The sequence below is a fragment of the Panthera leo genome, chromosome C2, assembly GCF_018350215.1.
Source record: "Panthera leo isolate Ple1 chromosome C2, P.leo_Ple1_pat1.1, whole genome shotgun sequence".
Taxonomy (NCBI): domain Eukaryota; kingdom Metazoa; phylum Chordata; class Mammalia; order Carnivora; family Felidae; genus Panthera; species Panthera leo.
The window spans coordinates 149381435-149402275 of record NC_056687.1 but is presented as its reverse complement, the minus strand read 5'-3'; the positions used below and the strand labels follow the sequence as shown (position 1 = coordinate 149402275).

General features: G+C 38.4%; 1 protein-coding gene across 9 annotated transcripts in view; it reads right to left on the bottom strand.

The window, feature by feature from the left end:
- ULK4 (unc-51 like kinase 4) overlaps positions 1–20841 on the bottom strand; it is a 570273-nt gene that overhangs the window by 106791 nt on the left and 442641 nt on the right. For 8 of the 9 annotated variants that reach the window (XR_006206962.1, XM_042954274.1, XM_042954279.1 and 5 more), the window contains one exon: positions 11234–11419. The exons of the other annotated variant lie outside the window; for it this stretch is intronic. Coding sequence is in view for 7 of the 8 variants with exons in the window: in XM_042954274.1 (XP_042810208.1) it covers positions 11234–11419 (186 nt within the window). In the remaining variant the exon portion in view is untranslated. The remainder of the gene's footprint in view (positions 1–11233; positions 11420–20841) is intronic. 9 annotated transcript variants of the gene reach the window in all.

Sequence of the window (20841 nt, the reverse complement as noted above, 5' to 3'; positions counted from 1 at the left end):
GTCTAGACCTCTCTTACTTGGAACTCCAGACCTATGGATACAAGAGCCAACTAGACACTCCCACCTGGATGGCTGACAGGCAGCTCACATGTAAAATATCCAAAACTGAGCTTTTGATTTCCCCTCTTTCCCCAAACCAGCTCCCCCTGAGTTCTGGCCGTCTAGAGCCTGGCGTAGACCAAAACTGGAACCATCTTCGGCTATTCTCTTTGTCTTGGCCTATATCCAATCTGTTGGCAAACACTCTTGGTTCCACTTTCAAGACTTGTCTAAAATATAAATATAATTTGTCTAAAATATCATGCAAGCCATGATCAGGACTCCCCTGGACTGCAGTAAGGTCCCGACACCTCTTACCTTCAATCTTTATGACTATTCTCAACGCAGCAACCGGGGCATCCCAGCTCTCTGCTCAAAACCCTCAGGATAAAGGCCAGTCTCTCCAAAGGCTTAAAGGGCCTCAAGGACTTCCTCCCTCCACCACACCCCCTCCCTGTTATCCCCCCTCACATCTTACATGTCTCCTTTTCACTCAGATGTCACCTCAGGAAGACATTCCCTGCGCACATCAAGTTGCAAATGTCCCGTTCTACTTATTTCTTTACTGCCATATTTTTCTTCTTAGTGCTTTCACTACCTAAAATATAATATAGCTGTATTTATAGCTACATGGTTATCATCTCCTTCTCCCAGGAAGCTCCAGCAGAGCAGGGATTTTTGTCTGTGTTGTTCCCTGCTGCGTCCTCAAGCCTTTAGAACTCTGTCTGCCACAGAGTAGGCACTTAATACCTACTTCTTGAGTGGTTACTCTTAGTGAAGACCTTTCCTGCATAGTGTTGCAAAACACTAGGTAGTAACTCTTTATCAGAATGCCTTATAATGTTGGGGTGCCTGGGTGGCTCAGTTGGTTAAGCGCCCAACTTTGGCTCAGGTCGTGGTCTTGCGGTTTGTGAGTTTGAGCCCCCCATCGGGCTCTGTGCCGACAGCTCAGAGCCTGGAGCCTGCTTCGGATTCTGTGTCTCCCTCTCTCTCTGCCCCTCCCCCACTCAAACTCTGTCTCTCTCTCCTTCAAAAATAAACAAACATTAAAAAAAAAAAGAATGCCTTATAATGTTGTCAAAAGACAATTCACTTTAATAAATTTTATTTTTTTGAGATCAATCCCAATCACACATCCTATCATTATTTCCCACAATTGTTAGGTGACTCATTTACATGACTTTACATTAAGTGCGTATTTTTCCAATATCACTTATTCTGGAATAAAAAGGAACTCCTGTGTTACAAAATAATATGCCTAAACTTGGTCAAGTACTTCTGTTGATCAATTACTTCAAAAAAAAAAAAAAAAAAAAAAGGAGGTCATAATATACCTTTAAACTCAAGTTATCCAAAAGCTTTTTAAAATACTCTCTTGGATATTTAAAATAGCAGCTGAAAAACATGTTTTTAATCTTTAGCTTTTTCTATGATTATTTAAAAACTGAAAACCTGAAACCAAATTCTGGTTCGTTCTATCTACCTACCTACCTACCTGAGATACAGAGATAGAATGAGCGGCTGGGGGGGGGGGGGTGAGGAGAGAGAGAGGAGAGAGAGAGAGAGAGAGAGAGAGGCAGGCTCCGCACTGTCGGCATGGAGCCTGATGCAAAGCTTGAACTCATGAACCGTGAGATCATGACCTGAACTGAAACCAAGAGTGGGACACTTAACCAACTAAGCCATCCAGGCGCCCCTCTGGTTCTTTGTTATATACAGTGAATCACCTTGAAAACCATCTTTTTTTTTAAGGAAAGAAACATATTCCTATGAATATGTTCAAATATGAACCGGATATTACCAATATTCCTATGAATATAATGTAGATATTAACTACTGTTTCCTTCAATGGATGCAATTCATTTCTTAAAATTAATATAGATCATATAAAGGAATATTATATGTAAAATATTTTAAAAATAAAAAATTTTGAAATATTTAATGTAGGCGTCCAGAAGGGAAGGGTCCAGAACGATGTTCTTTGTTGTCCACATCCACAAGGAAGTATTTTTCAAACATATCCATCCTAATACTTAACACACTTTGAGTGCTCGTTATTTTGAGATGGTTTCGTTAAAAGCATGTCATTAAGGAAATCCCACCAAGAGTCTGCAGCATTTTGCACACAGCAACAGCTTCACAGTGGGGTTGATGATGGTCAGAATGAACACTAAAAATCAGGAAAATGCCAGGGTGAGTCATAATCACTATAATTTGAACCAGAGAATAAGTCCCTATAAATGGGAATATTCTAGGTTTGAATTAATAAATCATCCCTCAGAGTAAGCTCCTTTATTTTTTGTTTCTTTTTCCTTATCCCCCCACCCCCCCTCCAACCTTGGTTGTTAGGAGGCAGAACATAAAACAATTCCAAAGGCCCTTAGCTTTTTATTTACCATTTATACCGGGTGCATTGTCCGGGAATTAATATTGGGAAGAAAGCAGCATTTCTGACAGGTCTTCCCTCATTTTGAGGGATATTCTACCTGTTGCCAAGGATGGCACTTTGGTCCTTCCCATGCTTCATATGTTCCCTCTCTCATGCTTACAAATCACCTATTTCCTTTGCTCTGTGAACATTATCCCATTTACACAGTTTTTACTCTTTGGTTTAAACAGCTGTGAGGACTACAGATATTCACACAGTGCCAACGTCTCTCTCCGAGGATTACTTTGTACCATACCTGCAAGACGGAGAGATGTGGCGGACAGCCCTTTAACCAAGCAGTCAAACTCAGCCCACAAGTGGGGCAGCCTGGCATCATGTACTTCTTATGGGATACATCATGAGGGACCACTGCCAGTGAGATATTCCAACCAAAAATGTCGTGAGGAAACAATCACATGTTCCAGAATGTTGGACATTCTACCAGACGACAGACTCCAGCGCTTTAAAAAGTCAATTTCATAGGGGGAGAAAAACAAAAAGCAGAAGACTCTTCCAGAAAAAAAAAAAAAGAGACTAAAGGGTGCCTGGCCGGCTCCGTTAGAAGAGCACGTGACTCTTGATCTCAGGGTTGCGAGTTTGAGCGCCATGTTGAGGGTGGAGATTACTTGGAAAAAAAAAGGGAGAGAGAGAGAGAAAGAGAGACTAAGAACACAATTAAATTCAGTATGTGAGCCTTGACTAGAATATGGTTCTGAAAAAGAGGTACAAAAGCCATTGTTTTACACCTAGGAAAATCAAATATGAACTGGACATTACTAATATTAACAAGTTGTTATTTTCGTGGGTGTGATAATGTTGTAGCTAGGGGCCAAGTGTCATGATGCTTTCATATTTGCATAATTCAGAAAACACAGACACACAGAAATAGAAAGGATGGTAAAATGGTAACAATTCTGATAATTCTTGATTACATGAGTTCTTTTATCTTTTCTGTGGTTTTGAAACTTTTGTAATAAAAAGGTGGGTAGAAGTATTGTCAATGGCAATCTCTTTAGAGAAAGTAAGGAACAATTCTTTTTTTTTTTTTTTTCCTTTCTCTCTAGAAGAATCTGAGGAAGTGAGTAGGGGTGCTGGACCTCTTGAAGAAAAGTCAAAACAGAAGGAAAATTATGGTGCCCAGGGGCCACACACATCAGACTGGGAAAGAAGCCGGGAAGGTGACCAGCTTAGTCCTGAGGAGCCTCTACATGGGAAGGGAAGGAGGGAGCAGGTGCATGTAGGAAACGTGGGACAAGATGAGTCATGTTCAAAGTGGATTTTAAGACCAGACACCGGATACACTGGCACCTTGATCTTGGACTTCCCTCTCTTCAGAAGTATGAGAAATGTTTGTTGTTTAAGACACCCTGTCTATGAACATTTGTTGTAGTAATCTGAACTAAGACAGAATATATAATACACATATTTACAGGAACAGCAGTCAAACCTGTTTCATCCATCCATGTGTCCCTGTGTTTATTCATCCATCCATCCGTCTACCATTCCATTCATTCCTTCAAGTAAATATGGATTGAAGTCAAAGCAAATAAAAACAAATTTTGTTTATATACCAAAAAAAAAAAAAAAACAAACAAAAAAAAAAAAACAAAGTGGATTTTAAGGAAGCTTCCTGTGTTACGTGCACATCCTGAAGAAATCTATGGCAAAGAGCCACATGTCCCCTCAGCAAGACAGATGTCTCCACCCTGAGAGGGACTGGCTATCGAGGACTCTATTCCACTGGCCACTTGCTTCCTGGGTCCGTCTTTCTTAAAAGTTCAGGAAGGCTTCCTCAGGGAATTAAGTAAAAATTCTAGGCGTGGTGCCTGGGTAGCTGAGTCGGTTAAATGTCGATTCTTGATTTCGGCTCAGGTCGTGACCTCAAGGTTTGTGAGTTCGAGACCCATGTTGGGCTCCACAGTGACAGTGCAGAGTCTGCTTGGGATTCTTTCTCTCTGTCCCTCAACTCCTCCCCACCTCAAAAATAAATAAATAAACTTAAAAAAAATTCTAGGCAAGACATTTCTTTTCTTTGTTGGAAACAGAAAATTCAGTCATTCATAGAGTTCCCAATTACTTTGCAACCATATGGCGATCACTGGTGGAGAATGCTTTATCCAGTGTAACTACAAATGGATGTGTGTGAATTCAGAGAAAGATCCCCCTTGGAAGAGCCTCTCTCAGAGTTTCAGAACAACCTTCTTAAGTGACCAGATTTCACAAAAAAATGATTACATTTACTTTCTACTCATTTGGGTGCATTGTGTTTCTCTTGAAAATTTCATTGGTTTCACACCAATCTCCCTTTTTCCTTAAAGAAAATAAGGCAAGAACAGAAGATCTTATCATGAGAAAAATAAGCTAGGAGGGAGACAGGAATCATTTTGCCTTTTTGTTATACCTCAAGAAGCATTTCTTTACTTTTCTAATAGAAATTAGGTCCCTCTTTGGGGCACCTGGGTGGCTGAGTTGGTTGAGCAACTGACTCTTGGTTTTGGCTCAGGTCATGATTTCGCAGTTTTTGAGTTTGAGCCCCTCATCCAGCTCTGCGCTATTAGCTTGGGACTCTCTCTCTCTCTCTCTCTCTCTCTCTTCCCCTTCCCCCACTGTCTGTTTCTCTTTCTCTCAAAATAAATAAATAAACTTAAAAAAAAAATGAGGTCCTTTCTGATCCTAAATCTCCAGCTCATCCTACTCCTACAATAGAAAAAGAATGGCTGCAGAATTTCCAGTTTCCTATGTGCTCTCCTCGAAGCCTTAAAGCCTCTGCACATGAAGAAATGTGGTCACGCTGATTTTTGGTGACAGAGCAGCTCTCTTCTCAGGGCGGAATGAAAGGACCAGGGGACATGCATGAGAATCTGGAAGGAAAATGATAGCATAGGGAGGTTTTCTGAAAGCTGTAGGGTAAAAGGGGCTCCAAGGCGTAGATATTTGTAATAATCTTTAACACTAAGCATCTTCATAGAGCACTCCCAAGTTGCACTCCTGTCACCTCTGCCACACCAGGTAGACAGGTAGGCAGGTGACAGGAGTCAGATACATCAAGCAGGTCTCAATCACCCTCCAACGGATCACTTCTCTGCTTTCATAAAGTAGTCGTCTACCCTTAAGCCAGTTTTATAGAACAAGTCTGTGGCAGTTTATGAGTAGTCAATATTTTGGGTGTTGAAATAAGCTAGCTTTAATTAAGAGACAAGTCGCTAATCTATAATCATTACCCTGGGAAAACTCCCATTGATATCACGTTTAAGGGGTAGGTAAACATGGGAGTGGCTTGAAGGAGTCCATCATATTTTTAAAGCTAAAACACAAAGTATAATTACGACACCTCCCAACTTTCTGGTAAATTGCAATAGATAATTAAATTCTTAGGTTTATTCAACATCTTCTGGATGTTCTAAATACAGCCTAAATAAGGAAGAGCACCCCAGGGGCAGAACATATCCCAACTCCATTAGCACGAATTAAACATTCTCTATCTTGAATGGGTTACTGAAAATTGTGGTTTTAGGAAGTAATTGTCCCAGGCTTGGGACCATAAACAGATATTTCAAGAACTCAGGCCTTTTGTGTGACTCATTGGGAAGAAAGTGGCACATTATTCCCCAGGACAGCTCTCTGAAGACCGTGGTTTACTGGTCGCAGACATGCTCCTTCCCTGGTCTTGTGAACTATGCGGCCACATGTATTTTGGAGGCCACCCTCTCCGGATGAAACCAGCAAGGTCACCTGGCTTCAGAGAAGAGAGGGTACTCCTCTGTCATGCCGTGGTAGCCCCACGGCACAGGGAAGTGTTCCTAGAGGGAGTGTGCCTTAGTGAATGTCCTTGGAGGAAGGTCCTAGGGAGCTTCTTTTCCCTCTTAACTTCTTACAGTCAGGAGGCTACACCAGTCAGGCCTCCTTAATCCAAATACTGACACCAGGTAGTAAGCCTAGAATGATCCCTGCTTCTCTGTCAAATCTGGTTCCTTCAGTATTGTGAGCTGAGGTGAGCCTGAGACACTGGCCTCCATAAAGCCACAAGGAATCTTTGCTTACAATCCTCTATCTTTTGAGTTCCTGTCCTCTACGCGTCCGTCTATACAACCTCATCCACTCCTCAGAAACTTGGCAGGGATACCATGGAGGAGACTGGAACATCAGACTCTGGGCTAACTAAATGCCTTCTGAGGTCCCTCTCAGTCTGACCCATGCACCTATAAAGCACTAAAATGAGCTCACAATACACACTGAACAGCAAAAGCTAAAATCTGCCAATAACAAAGGCAGAGATTTTATAGACATTTCTTACTCGGCTCAGTGGATACTTACTTATTAAATATCTATTATATGCCAGCTACTATGATAAAGCTTTATTTCCCAGTTCAGATCACTGTAATTCAATTAGATGCTGTCAGTGCCCTTTTGTTTCAGAGGCCAGAATTTCCTACTTCCAACAAATAGTGTCTAAACTCCAAATTCTACTAAAATTGCTCCTGGAACTGTCTGGTCTTTCCTGGCCCTTTTCTTATGTCTCCCATTCTAACTTCATAAATTTCAGATTCTGTGCTCAGGATGTGCTTCTTTCTTTCCATGTGTGGATGACGAACACATTCCTCTACATTCAGCTCGAACATCATGTCCTTGCCAACTTCATCCCTAAAGGGATGGTCCCTGTGGAACTTTGCTGCCCTCTCCACTGCAGCGCTGACTGCATTGCAATGAAGCTGGGTGTTTTTCTATCTCTCTAGTTAGAGACCCTTGAGAATAGGGAGCAGGAAAATGTTTTACTATCTTAGTATCCTCGGTGCCCTGCTTGCACGTAGGAAGAATTTTATTACTTATTGTTCTATGAATGAAAGCATAAATCTCTCAGGTGCTTTCTAGATCAAAATTTGGTCAAAGTCAGCTTGACGAACGCCCACAGAGTCCATGCCAGTACTGGGCAGAGCAGTGGCAGGGAGGCTTGGAAAGGGCACGGGCAAGGAGCAATCCAACTGGGGCTGATGGGAGCTCGGCCATCTCCTAGTTGGTGGCCATGGGGACATTATTACTCAAGTTCTCTGAGTCTTAGTTTTTAACGTGTAAAACGGGAGTGATCCCTGGGGCTGGTTTCTAGGGCTTCTGTTAAATGAGACAATGTACCAAAAGTTCTTAACACAGGGACGAGTACAGAACTATAAACATCTGCTGAGAATCCTTTACGGGTCAGGCACTATAACACGATGAAGATACAATGGTATCTTCACGCACAAAAATAAACTCAAAATGGATCATAGACCTACATGTGAGACCTGAAACCATTAAAATCTTAGAAGAGAGCACAGGTAATAATGTCTCTGACATCAGCCATGGAAATCTTTTTCTAGATATGTCTCCTCAGGCAAGGGAAACAAAAGCAAAAATAAACTATTAGGACTACGTCAAACTAAAAAGCTTCTGCACAGCAAAGGAAACAATCAACAAAAAACATAAAGAGAATCTACCAAAAGACAGAAGATATTTGGAAATGATATATTCCATAAGAGGTTAATAACCAAAATACATAAAGACCTCATACAACTCAAACAATTGGATTAAAAAATGGGCAAAGGACCTGAACGGACATTTTCCCAAGGAAGACATACAGATGGCCAATAGACATATGGAAAGATGCTCTACATCACTACTCGGCAGGAAAATGCAAGTCAAATCACAATGAAAGATCATCTCACATCTGTCACAATGGCTAGAATCAAAAAGAAAATAACAAGTTTTGGTGAGGATGAAGAGAAAAGGAAACCCTTGTGCTCTACTGGTGTGGATGTAAATTGGTGCAGCCACTATGGAAAACAGTGTAGAGGTCTGGTAATTCCTGGGGAAGGTAATTCCAGGTAATTCCACTGCTGGGTATTTAACCAAAGAAAATGAAAACACTTATTTGAAAAAGATACATGCACCCCTATGTTTATTGCAGCATTATTTATAATAGCCAAGATATGGAAGCAACCTAAGTATCCATTGACAGATGAATAGATAAAGGAGAAATGTGTGTGTGTGTGTATGTATGTGTGTGTGTATGTGTGTGGGTATGCCTGTGCATGTGTCTTTGTGTGTGCATATACATGTATATACACTATATATATCTACAATGAAATATATATAATATATACACATAATGGAATATTATTCCACCATAAAAAAGAATGAAATCTTGCCATTTACAACAGCATGGATGGACCTAGAGAGTATTATGTTAAGCAAAGTAAGTCAGACAGAGAAAGAAGAATACCACATGATTTTACTTATATGTGGAATCTATGACACAAAACAAACAAAAACAGAAACAGACTCATCAACACAGGGAACAACCCGGTGGTTGCCTGAGGGAAGGGGATGGTGGATGGGCGCGATAGGTAAAGATAATCAAGACGGACCAACTTCCATTTATAAAATAAATACGTCTGTCTTTCTCTGCACCAGAAATGAAGTGGATACGTTGCAAAAAAATAAAAATAAAAATAAAAAAATCAAATAAATAAATAAATAAATAAAAATACGTCACAGAAATGAAAAGTACAGCACAGGGAATATAGCCAATAATACTATAATAACTTTGTATGGTGACAGATAACTACACTTATCCTGGTGAACCATGTGTGATGCAGAGAATTGTTGAGTCACCCACTGTGCTGCACGCCTGAAAGTAATAACATTGTCCATCGATGCTTCAATTAAAAAAAAAAAAGAATACATATGTTACTACAAAAAAAAAAAAATGAAAGTGCTCAAAAAAAGTGATGGGGGCTTGTCGAAAGGCACAGCAGACATCCAGAAGAGGTTCCCACTGGCCAGATCATAGGAAGCAGATTACAACAAACTGAATAAAAGAAAAATCCATGAGTCTATCTTGATAATAGAAAAAGGCAAGAAATAAATGGGGCAGAAAAGGTGGAAACAACCCACATGTCCATCAACAGATGAAAAGATAAACAAAATGGGGTCTATATACAAAACAGAACATTACTCAGCTTTAAAAAGGAAGGAAATTCTGACGCAGGCTACAACGTGGACGAACCCTGAGGACATTACACACGAAGTGAAATGAGCCAGACATCAAAGGGCAAACACTGTAGGATTTTGCTCGTATCATATAAGGGACCTGGAATAGACAGAGACAGAAACTGGGATGCACATTACACCACTGAACGGTGCAACCGAACTGGTTGAGATGGTGAATTTTATGTTTTATAGATACATATGTATCACATATATTTACCACAATTAAAAAAGAAAAAGTAAGAACAGCACCAGAAATGACTTCTGTTTTCACATACATGGTCAAAGTCACTCAGATTCCACTTTTCTTCCACAGACGGAATCTAACTGGCCGTGTCAGAAACGGTAAAGAAATAATCTTAGGGTAAATGTCTACCTCCCTTCTAATCTGTCACCCATAACGTGCCCTGCAGATTCGGCTGGGTCATTCACTACAGCTACCTATCGAATGGCACAGAAGTTGTCTTGAACCTAAGTCTCTGTAGCATCCACAGACTTCACTCCCAATGGACCCCTCAAGATAAGTGGGTCTAGAGGTGAACACAGATTGACAAGCCAGAACATGACACAGATGAAGAAGGCCTCCACTCCATCCTTAATTTCAACAAGAGCTACTATATATAACGGCTTTCCCAACCAGCAGAATATTTACCGTAAAAAGAAAAGGAGTCAGTCGTCAAAAGTATTTCCAAACAAACATCAGCTATATACACTTGTAAAATAGAAAACAAAACAAATGGGGCAAAAAGGAAATTTTTCCTTAAGGTAGAATACCAGGAGTTAGAAATGCTGGATGTTAGAAAATCCCCATCTTAAACCTTTACATTAAAAATAATGGCTACCATTGACTAAACCCAGTGACCAAAATCAGCATCACCAGTGAAGGGGCAAATAGAGATCATGAGCCTTGAGATGGGGGGAAATGAGAAAGGCACGATAACCCTTCTGGGGTTTTCCTGAATCTAGTCATCGGAAAACATCACACAGACCCAAACTGGATAAGTCTACAAAATACCCAGCCTATACTCTTCAAAAATGTCACACAGGGGCCCCCGGGTGGCTCCGTTAGTTAAGCATCCAGCTTGTGATTTTGGCTCAGGTCATGATCTCATGGTTCATGGGTTCAAGTCCCACATCGGGCTCCACGCTGACAGTGCAGAGCCTGCTTTGGATTCTCTCTCTCTCCCTTTATCTCTGCCTCTCCCCATCTTGTGCTTTCTCTCTCTCTCAAAATAAAAAAATAAAGTTAAAAAAATGTCATGGAACATAAAGAAAGGCTGCGGGTCTATTCCAGATTAAAGACAAATGTCTACCGACATATGTGATTCTGGACTGGATCTTATGCCAGGAAAAAAAAAAAAAGCTATATAAAAGGCATTATTGGGGCAACTGACAAGAATTGGAATATGGACAGTACAACAGTAAAAGAACTGTATCAATGTTAAATTTCTTGATTTTGAGTACCGTGGTTAAAAGAACATTCATTTTGTTAGAAAATGTGTATTTAATGCCTTAAGGGGGGAGAAGGCACAACGTCTCTAACTCATTCTTATCAATAGTTCAGAAAACAATATATATATGTATGCAGATAGACAGGCAGAATGTGATCAACGTTGACAAGAGGTGACCGCAGAGAAAGGTAAGTGGGAATTCTTTTACTGACATCAGGTCCAGGAAAATGACCACTGTCTGCATCAGATGCCACTGCAGCCATCAACCCCGGCCCCAGTTTCTGTGTGGACTCACCATTCTTCGGAGAATCTTCAACAGAAGCTTCCGCTCTTTTGGGTCCTCCTTAGACGTCAGTACATCAGCAAAGTTCTCTGCATTTTCAGGACACAGGCTGTCTGGGTTTTCCCCTCCATAGAGCTGAACCAGCATAGACAGACACTTGGATGAAACTTCAAAAATTTCAGGATCCTCGCTTGGAAGCTGCAAATTAACCAACAGGACTCTGTCAGTTAATCAAAGTCAGTTGGTATTCCTCAAGAAACACAGGAAAATTTGGCTTCATTGGGAGAACATCAGTCTGAGTGAGTGTACAGATTGACTAATTGAATTTTTTTTTTTTTTTTAGTGTCTTTTTCTAAATGCATACAGTAACTCAAGGCTAATAGCACCAAATCAGAAGAAAGTCTCACGGTCCTCTCTTTAAACCGTAATAAAGACTGCCAGTAACAAGCAGAGGACCAACAAAAATTTAAATGCACTCCTAATATGTGAGTATATACATACAGCGTTGTGTGTCTTCAGAAATGGAGACAGCTTGGGTTTTCAGAAGCACTGCCCACACACTGTTGTTTGTTTACCAACTTGTTTAGGAAAAATCTACTTCCTAGAAGATATTTAGGAACATTCTGAATTTGTCTGTGTCTGAATTATTGACTGAACAGGTGGGACAGAAAGCACTGTTTCTGTTATGCATTGAAAGGCATAATATGAAATAACAATCATACTCCAAAGAAGTATAACCTTTTCATTTTTAAAGTTTTATTTTATTTGTGAGAGCTTGAGATATAATTCCCGGGCCGTGTAGTTCATTTAACATGTACAATCCAGGGATTTTTAGTATATTGTGCCACCATCACCATAGTCAACTTTAGAATTTTTCCATTACCCCCAAAATAAACCCTATACCATGTGGCAGTCACCCCGCCCTCCTCTCCTCCTCCCCACTGCCTAGTGCCCCTGCGCAGTGCTAATCCGCTTTCTGTCTCTCCGGATTTATCTCCTCTGAACATTTCAGATACATGAAATCGCACAGAATGTGATCCTTTGTGACTGGCTTCTCTCACCTACTGTAATGTTTTCAAGATTCATCCCTGCTGCAGCATGTATCAGAATTGCATTTCTTTTTATTTATAAAAATATCCTGTTGCGTGGATGTACCCCATTTTGTTTATCCATTCATCAGTTGATGGACATTTGAGTTGTTTTCACTTTCTGGCTGTTATGAAGAATACTGTTGTGAACATTTGCGTGTAAGTTTTTACGCAGACACAGGGTTTTCATTTCTCTTGGGTGAATACCTAGAAGTGACTGCGGGGTCATAGGAGAACTCCATGCTTAAACCTTTCGGGGAACTTCCAGACTGTTTTCTGAAGCTGCCATGAGCACCAGCAATGCAGGAGTGTTCCAGTTTCGCTACGTCCTCACCAACACTTGCTATTATCTGTATTTTTAATATCAGCCTTCCCCGTAGGTGTAGAGTGGTAACCCATTGCGGTTTTCACTTGTACTTCCTTAATGACTAATGATGTGGAGCATCTTTTCATGGGCTTATTGGCCATTCGTACATCTTCTCTGGAGAAATATCTGTTCAGATCCTTTTCCCATCTTTGACATGGGATCTGCCATTTTATGATAGAGACTAAGTATATATATTTTAAATACAACTCCTTTAGATTAAACAATGTTTTTCCTATTCTGTGGGTTGTCTTTTCATCTTCTTGATAGTATCCTTTAGAGCACAAAATATTTTTTTTTAATTTTGATGAATCCAAATTCATCTATTTTTTTATTCTTTGTGATTTTGGCATCATACCTAAGAAACCATTACTTATTCCAATGTCCTGAGAAATGCATCTAACAATTTTTATAGTTGTAGCTCTTACATTTATTTTTTCTTGTAAGAATATTATAGTTTTAACTTTTACATTTAGGTCTTTGATCCATTTTGAGTGAATTTTGTATATGGTGTTATCGGGGGTTCAACTTCATTCTTTTGCATGGGAATTAATCCTTTATTTTGAGAGATTTGTAGGTTCGTATGCAGCTGTAAGAAAAAATACAGAGAGATTTCATACATATTTCAACCAATTTCCCAGTTTGTAGCTTGTCTTTTCATGCACCTCACTCATTTGCAGAAAGAAAATTTTAATTTTGATTCCTCCAACTTGTGGTTTTATTTCCTTGAGATTGTGCTTTTTGTGTCAATTACTTGAAAAACTCTTTGTCTAGCCCTCAGTCCTGAAGATTTTCTCCTGAAAGGTTTGAAATCTACATTTAAATTAATTTTTTGTATAAACTATGAGGTTTAGGTAGAGGTTCTTCCATTCATTCATTCATTCATTCATTCATTCATTCATTCATGCATTCATTGTTGCCACCAACTGTACAACTGCTCCAGCATCGTTCTTAAAGATTTGTTCCTCCATTGAATTGTTTTCACATCTTTTGTTAAAAAGTCAGCTGGGCATATTTGTGTGAGCTTATCTCTGAGTTCTTTATTCTGTTCCATTGATCTAGGTGTCTATCTCTCCCCCAATAACACACTGTCTTGTTACTGTAGCTAAATAATACATCAACACCAGGTAGAGTGTTTTCTCTAACTCCAATTTTTTTTCAAATTATTTTTGCTATCCTACGGCTTATTGTTTTTCTATATACATTTTACTTTTTTTTTTTTTAATTTTGAGAGAGAGAGAGAGAGAGAGAGCGAGCAGGGGAGGAGCAGAGAAGGAGAGAGAAAGAGAGAGAACCCTGAGCAGCCTCCCCACTGTCAGTGTGGAGCCCGATGTGGGGCTTGAACTGATGAACCATGAGATCATGACCTGAGACAAAACCAAGAGTTGGACACTCAACCTGGATGAATGGCCACCCAGGCACCCCATGTTTTTCTATATAAATTTTAGAATAGGCTTGTCTATTTATTAAAAACTTCACTGCAATTTTAGCAGGAATTGCCTTAAAATGCTCCAAAAAATGAGGGAGAATTGACATTTTTAGTCTGTTGAGTCTTCCAATGCAGGTATATGTGGTATCTCCCCATTTATGCATGTCTTCTTTGATTTCTTTCACAACAATTTTGTAATGTTGAGGATATACATGTTTTGTCATATTTATATGTCAGCATTTAATTTTTTTTTTGCAAACTATAAATAGTGATTTTAATATTTCCACATGTTCATTACCAGTATAGAAATACAACTGAATTTGTTTGTTGATCTTGGATTCTACAACCTTGCTGAACTCACTTATTAATTCTAAGAGTGTTTTTATAGATCCCTTTGAATTTTCTACATTGTGTCACGTGCAAATAGGATAGTTTTAGCTCCTCCCTTCCCAATAGTATGCTTTTATTTATTTATTTTTCTTGTCCTAGTGCACTGGCTAGAACTTCCAGCACTATGGTGAATAAAAATAGGGGGAGCAGACTGACACCCTAGCTTTGTTATCAATTGTAGGGAAAAAGGATTCCGTCTTTCACCATTAAGTATGATGATAGCTGTAGGTTGAGGAAGTTCCCCCTCTAATTCTAGTTTGATGAGAACTTTGATCATGGGTACTGGATTTTGCCAAATACCTTTTTTTTGTAATAATTGATACGATCATGTGATATTTCTTCTTTAGCTTGTTTATATGGTAGAATACACTGATTTCTGAACATGGAATAACCTTTGTAAATGCAATAAATCTTGCTTGGTCATAGTATTAATTCTTTTTATAAATTGGTACATCCAGTTTGCTAATATTTTGTTGAAACTGGTTATACCTAAGATTAAAAGAGATATAATAAGTTTGGGTTATTTTTTGTTTTTATGGTTTCATTTTGTTTTTGTAGGTTTTTTTTTTTTTTAGTTTAGTGTCAAGGTAACATAATCTTCATAAAACTCCTCTTAAAATTGGGATTAAAAATTCTTTAAATGTTTGATAGAATTCGCCAGTGAAATCATCTAGGCCAGGAGATTGCTTCTTAGGAAGTTTTAAATTACAAATTCAATTTCTTTAGTGATTATAGGACTATTAAGGGGTTTATCTTAGTTAAGTTTCAGTACATTTTAGACAATCTGTCCATTTCTTCTAGTTATTGAATTTATGAGCATAAAATTATTCAGAATATTCTGCTATTATCCTTTTAATGGCTGTGGATCTATACTAATATTTCCTGTTTCATTCCTCATATAGGTAATTTTGTCTTTTTTTAATTTTTGTCAGTTTGCTAAAGATTTTTCAATTTTGTTGATTTTATTTTAAGTGTCAGGTTTTTGTTTCATTGATTTTTTTTTTTTTGTATTGTTTTCGTGCTTTTAACTTTACTACTTTCTGGTTTAATCCTTATTATTTCTTCCTTTTTGCTTGCTTTCAGTTCATTATGCTGTTCTTTTCCTAGTTTCTGGAGGTACAAACTCAGATTGTTGACTTAAGATCTTTCTCCTTTTCTAATGTAAGCTTTTGTTACTATAAATTTTCCTCTCAGTGGGGCTTTAGCTGCATCCTACATATTTTGAAAGCTTTTCTTTTTCATTCAGTTCTATGCATTTAAAAAATTTCCCTTGCAACCTCCTTTTAGACCCATGAATTATTTAAAGTGTATTTTCTTTTCAAGTGTTGGAAATTTTCCTATGGTCTTTTAATTATGGACTTCTAGTTTGATTACACTGTGGCCAGAGAACCCATTCTGTGTTAGCTTAATTTATTTTACATTTGTTTAGGTTTATTTTATGGCCCAGGGTCTGTGAGTGTTCCATGGGTACTTGTAAAAACGATGTATTCTGCTGTTGTTGGGTAGGGTGTTCTATATGTGCCAATCATATCCTGTTGGTTGATTGTGTTGTTCCATTTTTCTGTATTCTTGATGATTTCCTGTCTAGTTCCTCCATTAATTGCTGGAGACTGGAGTTTTGAAATCCACTACAGTCTTGAATCAATGTATTCTTTTATTATCTTAAGCTCTATTATTTTTCTGCTTCATGTATTTTGAGGTCCTATTTTATACACATTTAAAATGGTTGTCACCTCAGTGGGACTGCCCTTTTTCTCATTATGCAATATCCCTGTCTCTAGTAATTTTTCTTTTTTAAAATGTTTGTTTGTTTGTTTGTTTGTTTTGAAAGAGAGAGAGAGAGCTCAAATGGGGGAGAGGTAGAGAGAGAGAAGGGAAGAGAGAGAATTCCAAGCAGGCTCCACTTCAGCATGGAGTCTGATGTGGGGCTTGATCCCACAGCCATGAGATCATGGCCTGGACCAAAATCAAGTCAGATGCTTAACCAATTGAGCCACCCAGGCGTCCTTCTAGTAATTTTTCTTACTCAGAAGTCTACTTTATTTGATATTAAGACAGCCAGTCCTGCTTTTTTTAAATTAATATTTACATGGTACATACTTCTCAAACTTTTACTTTTAACCTGCCTATATTATATTTGAAGTGAGTTTTTTATAGGCAACATATTGTCAGATTATGTTTTGTTATGCATTCTAGCTCTCTTTGTCTTTTAATTGGTGCACTTAGACCATTTATATTTAAGGTAAATATTAAGATATTAGGGTTTAAGTGTAATATGTGATTTTATTATTTGTCTTCTGTATATTTCTTATTTCTTGTTATTCTTGATTTGCTTCTTTTTAAAAACCTTTTTGTGGGTTACTTTAACATTCATTTTATGGGAGTAAAAGAGAACTTCAATTCCCAGTAGTTTTCTAAGGGACCATAACAAAGTACCACAAACAGGTGGCATAAACAATGGAAATTTGTTGTCTCACAGTTCTGGAAGCTAGAGGTCTGAAAGCAAAGGTCAGGGCCATGCTCACTCTGAAACCTCTAGCAGAATGTGCCCTTGCTTCTTCATACCTTCTGGCCATCATTGGTATTCCTTCACTTGTAGCTACATAATTCCAATCTCTGCCTTTGTCATCATGTGACATTCTCCCAGCGTGTCTGTCTTCACATAGTTGTCTTCTTATAAGGACACCAGCCATATTGGATTAGGGGCCCAGTCCACTTGAGAATGACCTTATCTTAGCTAATTATATCTGGAACAACACTATTTCCAAATAAGGCAAATTCTCGGGTACCAAGAGTTGGGACTTCAACATATTATTTTTGTGGGGAACACAATTCAACATAACACTTCCTATCAACTTTGTTCCTTCTGTGCTGTTTATTTACCTTGTTTTTTCTGCTCCTTGCTGTTACGCTTCCCCAAATGTCTAGCAGTCTTTGGTTTTCTATTTTATGAATGAAAGATCGGGCAGATTATTATAGGCACATGGTATGGATTTCCTCTGCATTTGTGTATATCTGTTTCTTCAACTGGCTTCCCCTGTCTGTGTTCTATGGTTTCCTCAAATTCTACAATGCTTCTTCCTAGGCCCTAACCCCATAGTAGAAATCACCTCAGATAGACAGTTCATCCTCTTTATAATGCAGTTCTTGACTTATTATGCTGGAATAAAGCAGAGCAAAATGGATGAGGTGGGGAGACTGATTGGTCTGCCTGTTCTAAATGTTAATCTTCAATTAGCCTGGGAAATGCCTTAGGGCCTCTATCAGTTTTTCACCTCACTCTGAGTTTATAGAGCTTCTGCATCTGTTCCTACCTTCTGGTTAGTTTTCTCCTATGTATGTTGTGGGTAATAGGTTTCTTAACTATTTCAATTCATTCCCATCTGCTTTCTATCATCTAGTAATTGCACAAGATTTCTTTTCCATTAACAGCATCTCTTTCTTTTCTCCCCAAATTTTAAGATATATTTAATCTTTTTTCTCTTTTCATAGGTTGTGCGTAGTTGGTGAGATAGGCACAGGTGTTCAGACTTCTATTTCAATCCACTTTAACGTTTCTTCATTTTCCAGCTAATTTTGCTTCATTGTTCAAGTAACTGGAGACTGTTTATAAGCAACATTTTCGAGACGGCTTCTTTCTTGGATAATTGTAAATCTCATAATGTTTGTGGGGTATTTTCGGTGCCCCCCCACACACACAAAGATTGAAGGTATACAAATCCTCTCATCTTTCCTAGAATAACAGGGAAAGGATATACCCGACTGCCTACAATAACAAACTAGAAGACAGATACATGAAACAATGGTCTTTAAGACACAAGACATCAGACAAAGCAGGAAAGTGATGCCCAAAGGATGGAAAACAAGTGAGGGGAGCTCCACTCTTGTCACAGGTTAGAGACCTAAAAGGTTTCCAGGCCTAAGCACAGGGAGGGCAACTGAAGTGGATACCAGTAGATTCCTTAAGTTGAGGGGACATTATAAATAAAAATCTCACAAATCCAAAGCAACTAGAGCTCATAGGACAAAATAACCTTGATAGCAGTTTGTCCATTAGATGAAATGAATTTATGGTTAAGGACCTTCTGACAAAGAAAACTCCAGGCCCAAATGGCTTTACTGGTCAACCTACCAAACATTCAAGAAAGAAGTACTACCAGTTCTACACCAACACTTCCAGAACGCTAAGGAAAAAGTGACACCTCCGTACTCCTTCTATGTGACTGGTATTATCTGGATTCCAAAACCAGACAGAGATACTTCTCCTAGAAAGCAAACTACAAACCATGAATAGAGGTGAAAAAAGCTTCCACAAAATGTTAGCAGGCTGTATCCAGCGATGTATTAAAAGGATTACAGGGATGCCTGGCCACCTCAGTTGGTAGAACATGTGACTCCTGCTCTTGGAGTCATGAGTTCATACCCCAGATTGGGTAGAGCGCTTAATTTAAAAAAAAAAAAAGAACAAAAAAAACCGATTTGGGTATGTCGATTTTATCTCAATAAAACTGAAAAAAAAAAAAGACATAAGAAAAAGCAAAAGGATTAAACACCATGACCTAGCAGAATTTATCCTAGGAATGCAAGGCTAGTTTAACATTTGAAAGTCAATGTTATGTGCAACACTAATAGGTTAAAAGACAAAAATTACACAATCCTCTCAACAATCACAGAATAGACATCTGACAAAATCAAACCCTATTTAATAATAAAAACGCTCAACAGATTAGGAATAAAAGGGAACTTTCTCAAAATGACATAGGATATTTAGGAAAAATCTACAGCTAACACCATACTTAAGTAAAAAGGGAATTCCTTCCCTCTAAGATCATGAACAAGACAGAGATGTCTGTTCTCGCCATTTCTATTCACCATTATATTGGAAGTTCTAGCTAGGGGAATTGGGCAGGGAAAAGAAATAAAAATCATTTAGAAAGTAAAACCCTATTTGCAGATGACACGATACACAGAAAATCCTGAGGAATTCAGCAAAGAACTATTGGAATAAACAAATTCAGTAAGGCTGTAGAATATAAAATCAATAACCAAAAATCCATTGTATCCACACTGCTGGTGTGTAGAATCTGAAAAGGATATTAAGAAAACAATTCCATTTATGAGAGCATCAAAAAGAACAGAATTTTTTGGAACTAAAGTTAGAAGAAGTACATGATTTGTACACCAAAAACTATGAAACATTGTTGAAAAAAGTTAAGGAAAGTCTGCATAAATAGAAAGACATTCCATGTTGTAGGGTCAGAGGAGTCAATATTGCTCAGAAGAAATATGTCCCTAATTGATCTACAGATTGAAAGCAAAGCTGCAGCTGGCTTTTTTTTTTTTCTTTTGCCAGAAATTGATAAACCAATCCTACAATTCATACAGAAATGCAAGGGACCATGAATGGCCAAAAAAATCTTTAAAAAGAACAAATTCTGAGGGTTCACATTACTCAGTTTCAAATTTTGCTAAAAAGCTGTAATAATTCGTCTAATGTGGAAGTGGCATAAGAATATACATAGAGATTAATGGAAAAGATTTGACAGCCCAGAAGTAAACCCTTATGTTTACGGTAAATTGGTTTTCTGCCAGAGAGCTGAGATAATTCAATGGAGAAAAAAGTCTTATCAATAGATGCTAAGAAAACTAAATATCCACATGCAAAGGAATGAAGTTGGACCCCTACCTCACACCGTATATGAAAACGATCTCAGAGTGGATCAAATATCTAAACATATACAACTTTTAGGAGAAAATATAAGAGTAAATCTCTGTGACCCCGGGGTAGGCAATGTTTCCTAGGTCTGACACCAAAGGCACAGGCAACAAAAGCAAGACATAAATTGGATTTCACCAAAATTAAAAAATGCTGTGCTGCAAATAATACCATCAAGAAAGTGAAAAGTGCTCCCCCAAATCTAACGATCTGACAAGGGACTTGTATATACAAAATATACAAAGACTCTGACAGTTCAATCAGAGAAAGACGAAAATCTTCTTTTTAAAAGGGGTAAAGAAAATAGACATTCCTTCATAAAGGTATAGAGATCATCAATAAGCACGGGAAAAGATGCTCAACACCACTAGTCCTCAGGGAAATACACATCAAAACCACCATGAGATACCACTTCACACACACTAGGACAGCTATAATTAAAAACACAGATAATAACAAGTGTTGGTGTGGACGTGGGGAAACGGGAACTCTCACACGTTGCTGGTGGGGAAAAAAAATGGTACAAGAATTATTGTTGAAAGCTCCACACTACACAAAACAATCTACACATTCAATGCAGTCCCTACCAAAACACCGACAGTATTTTCCACAGAACTGGACTGACTCTAAAAT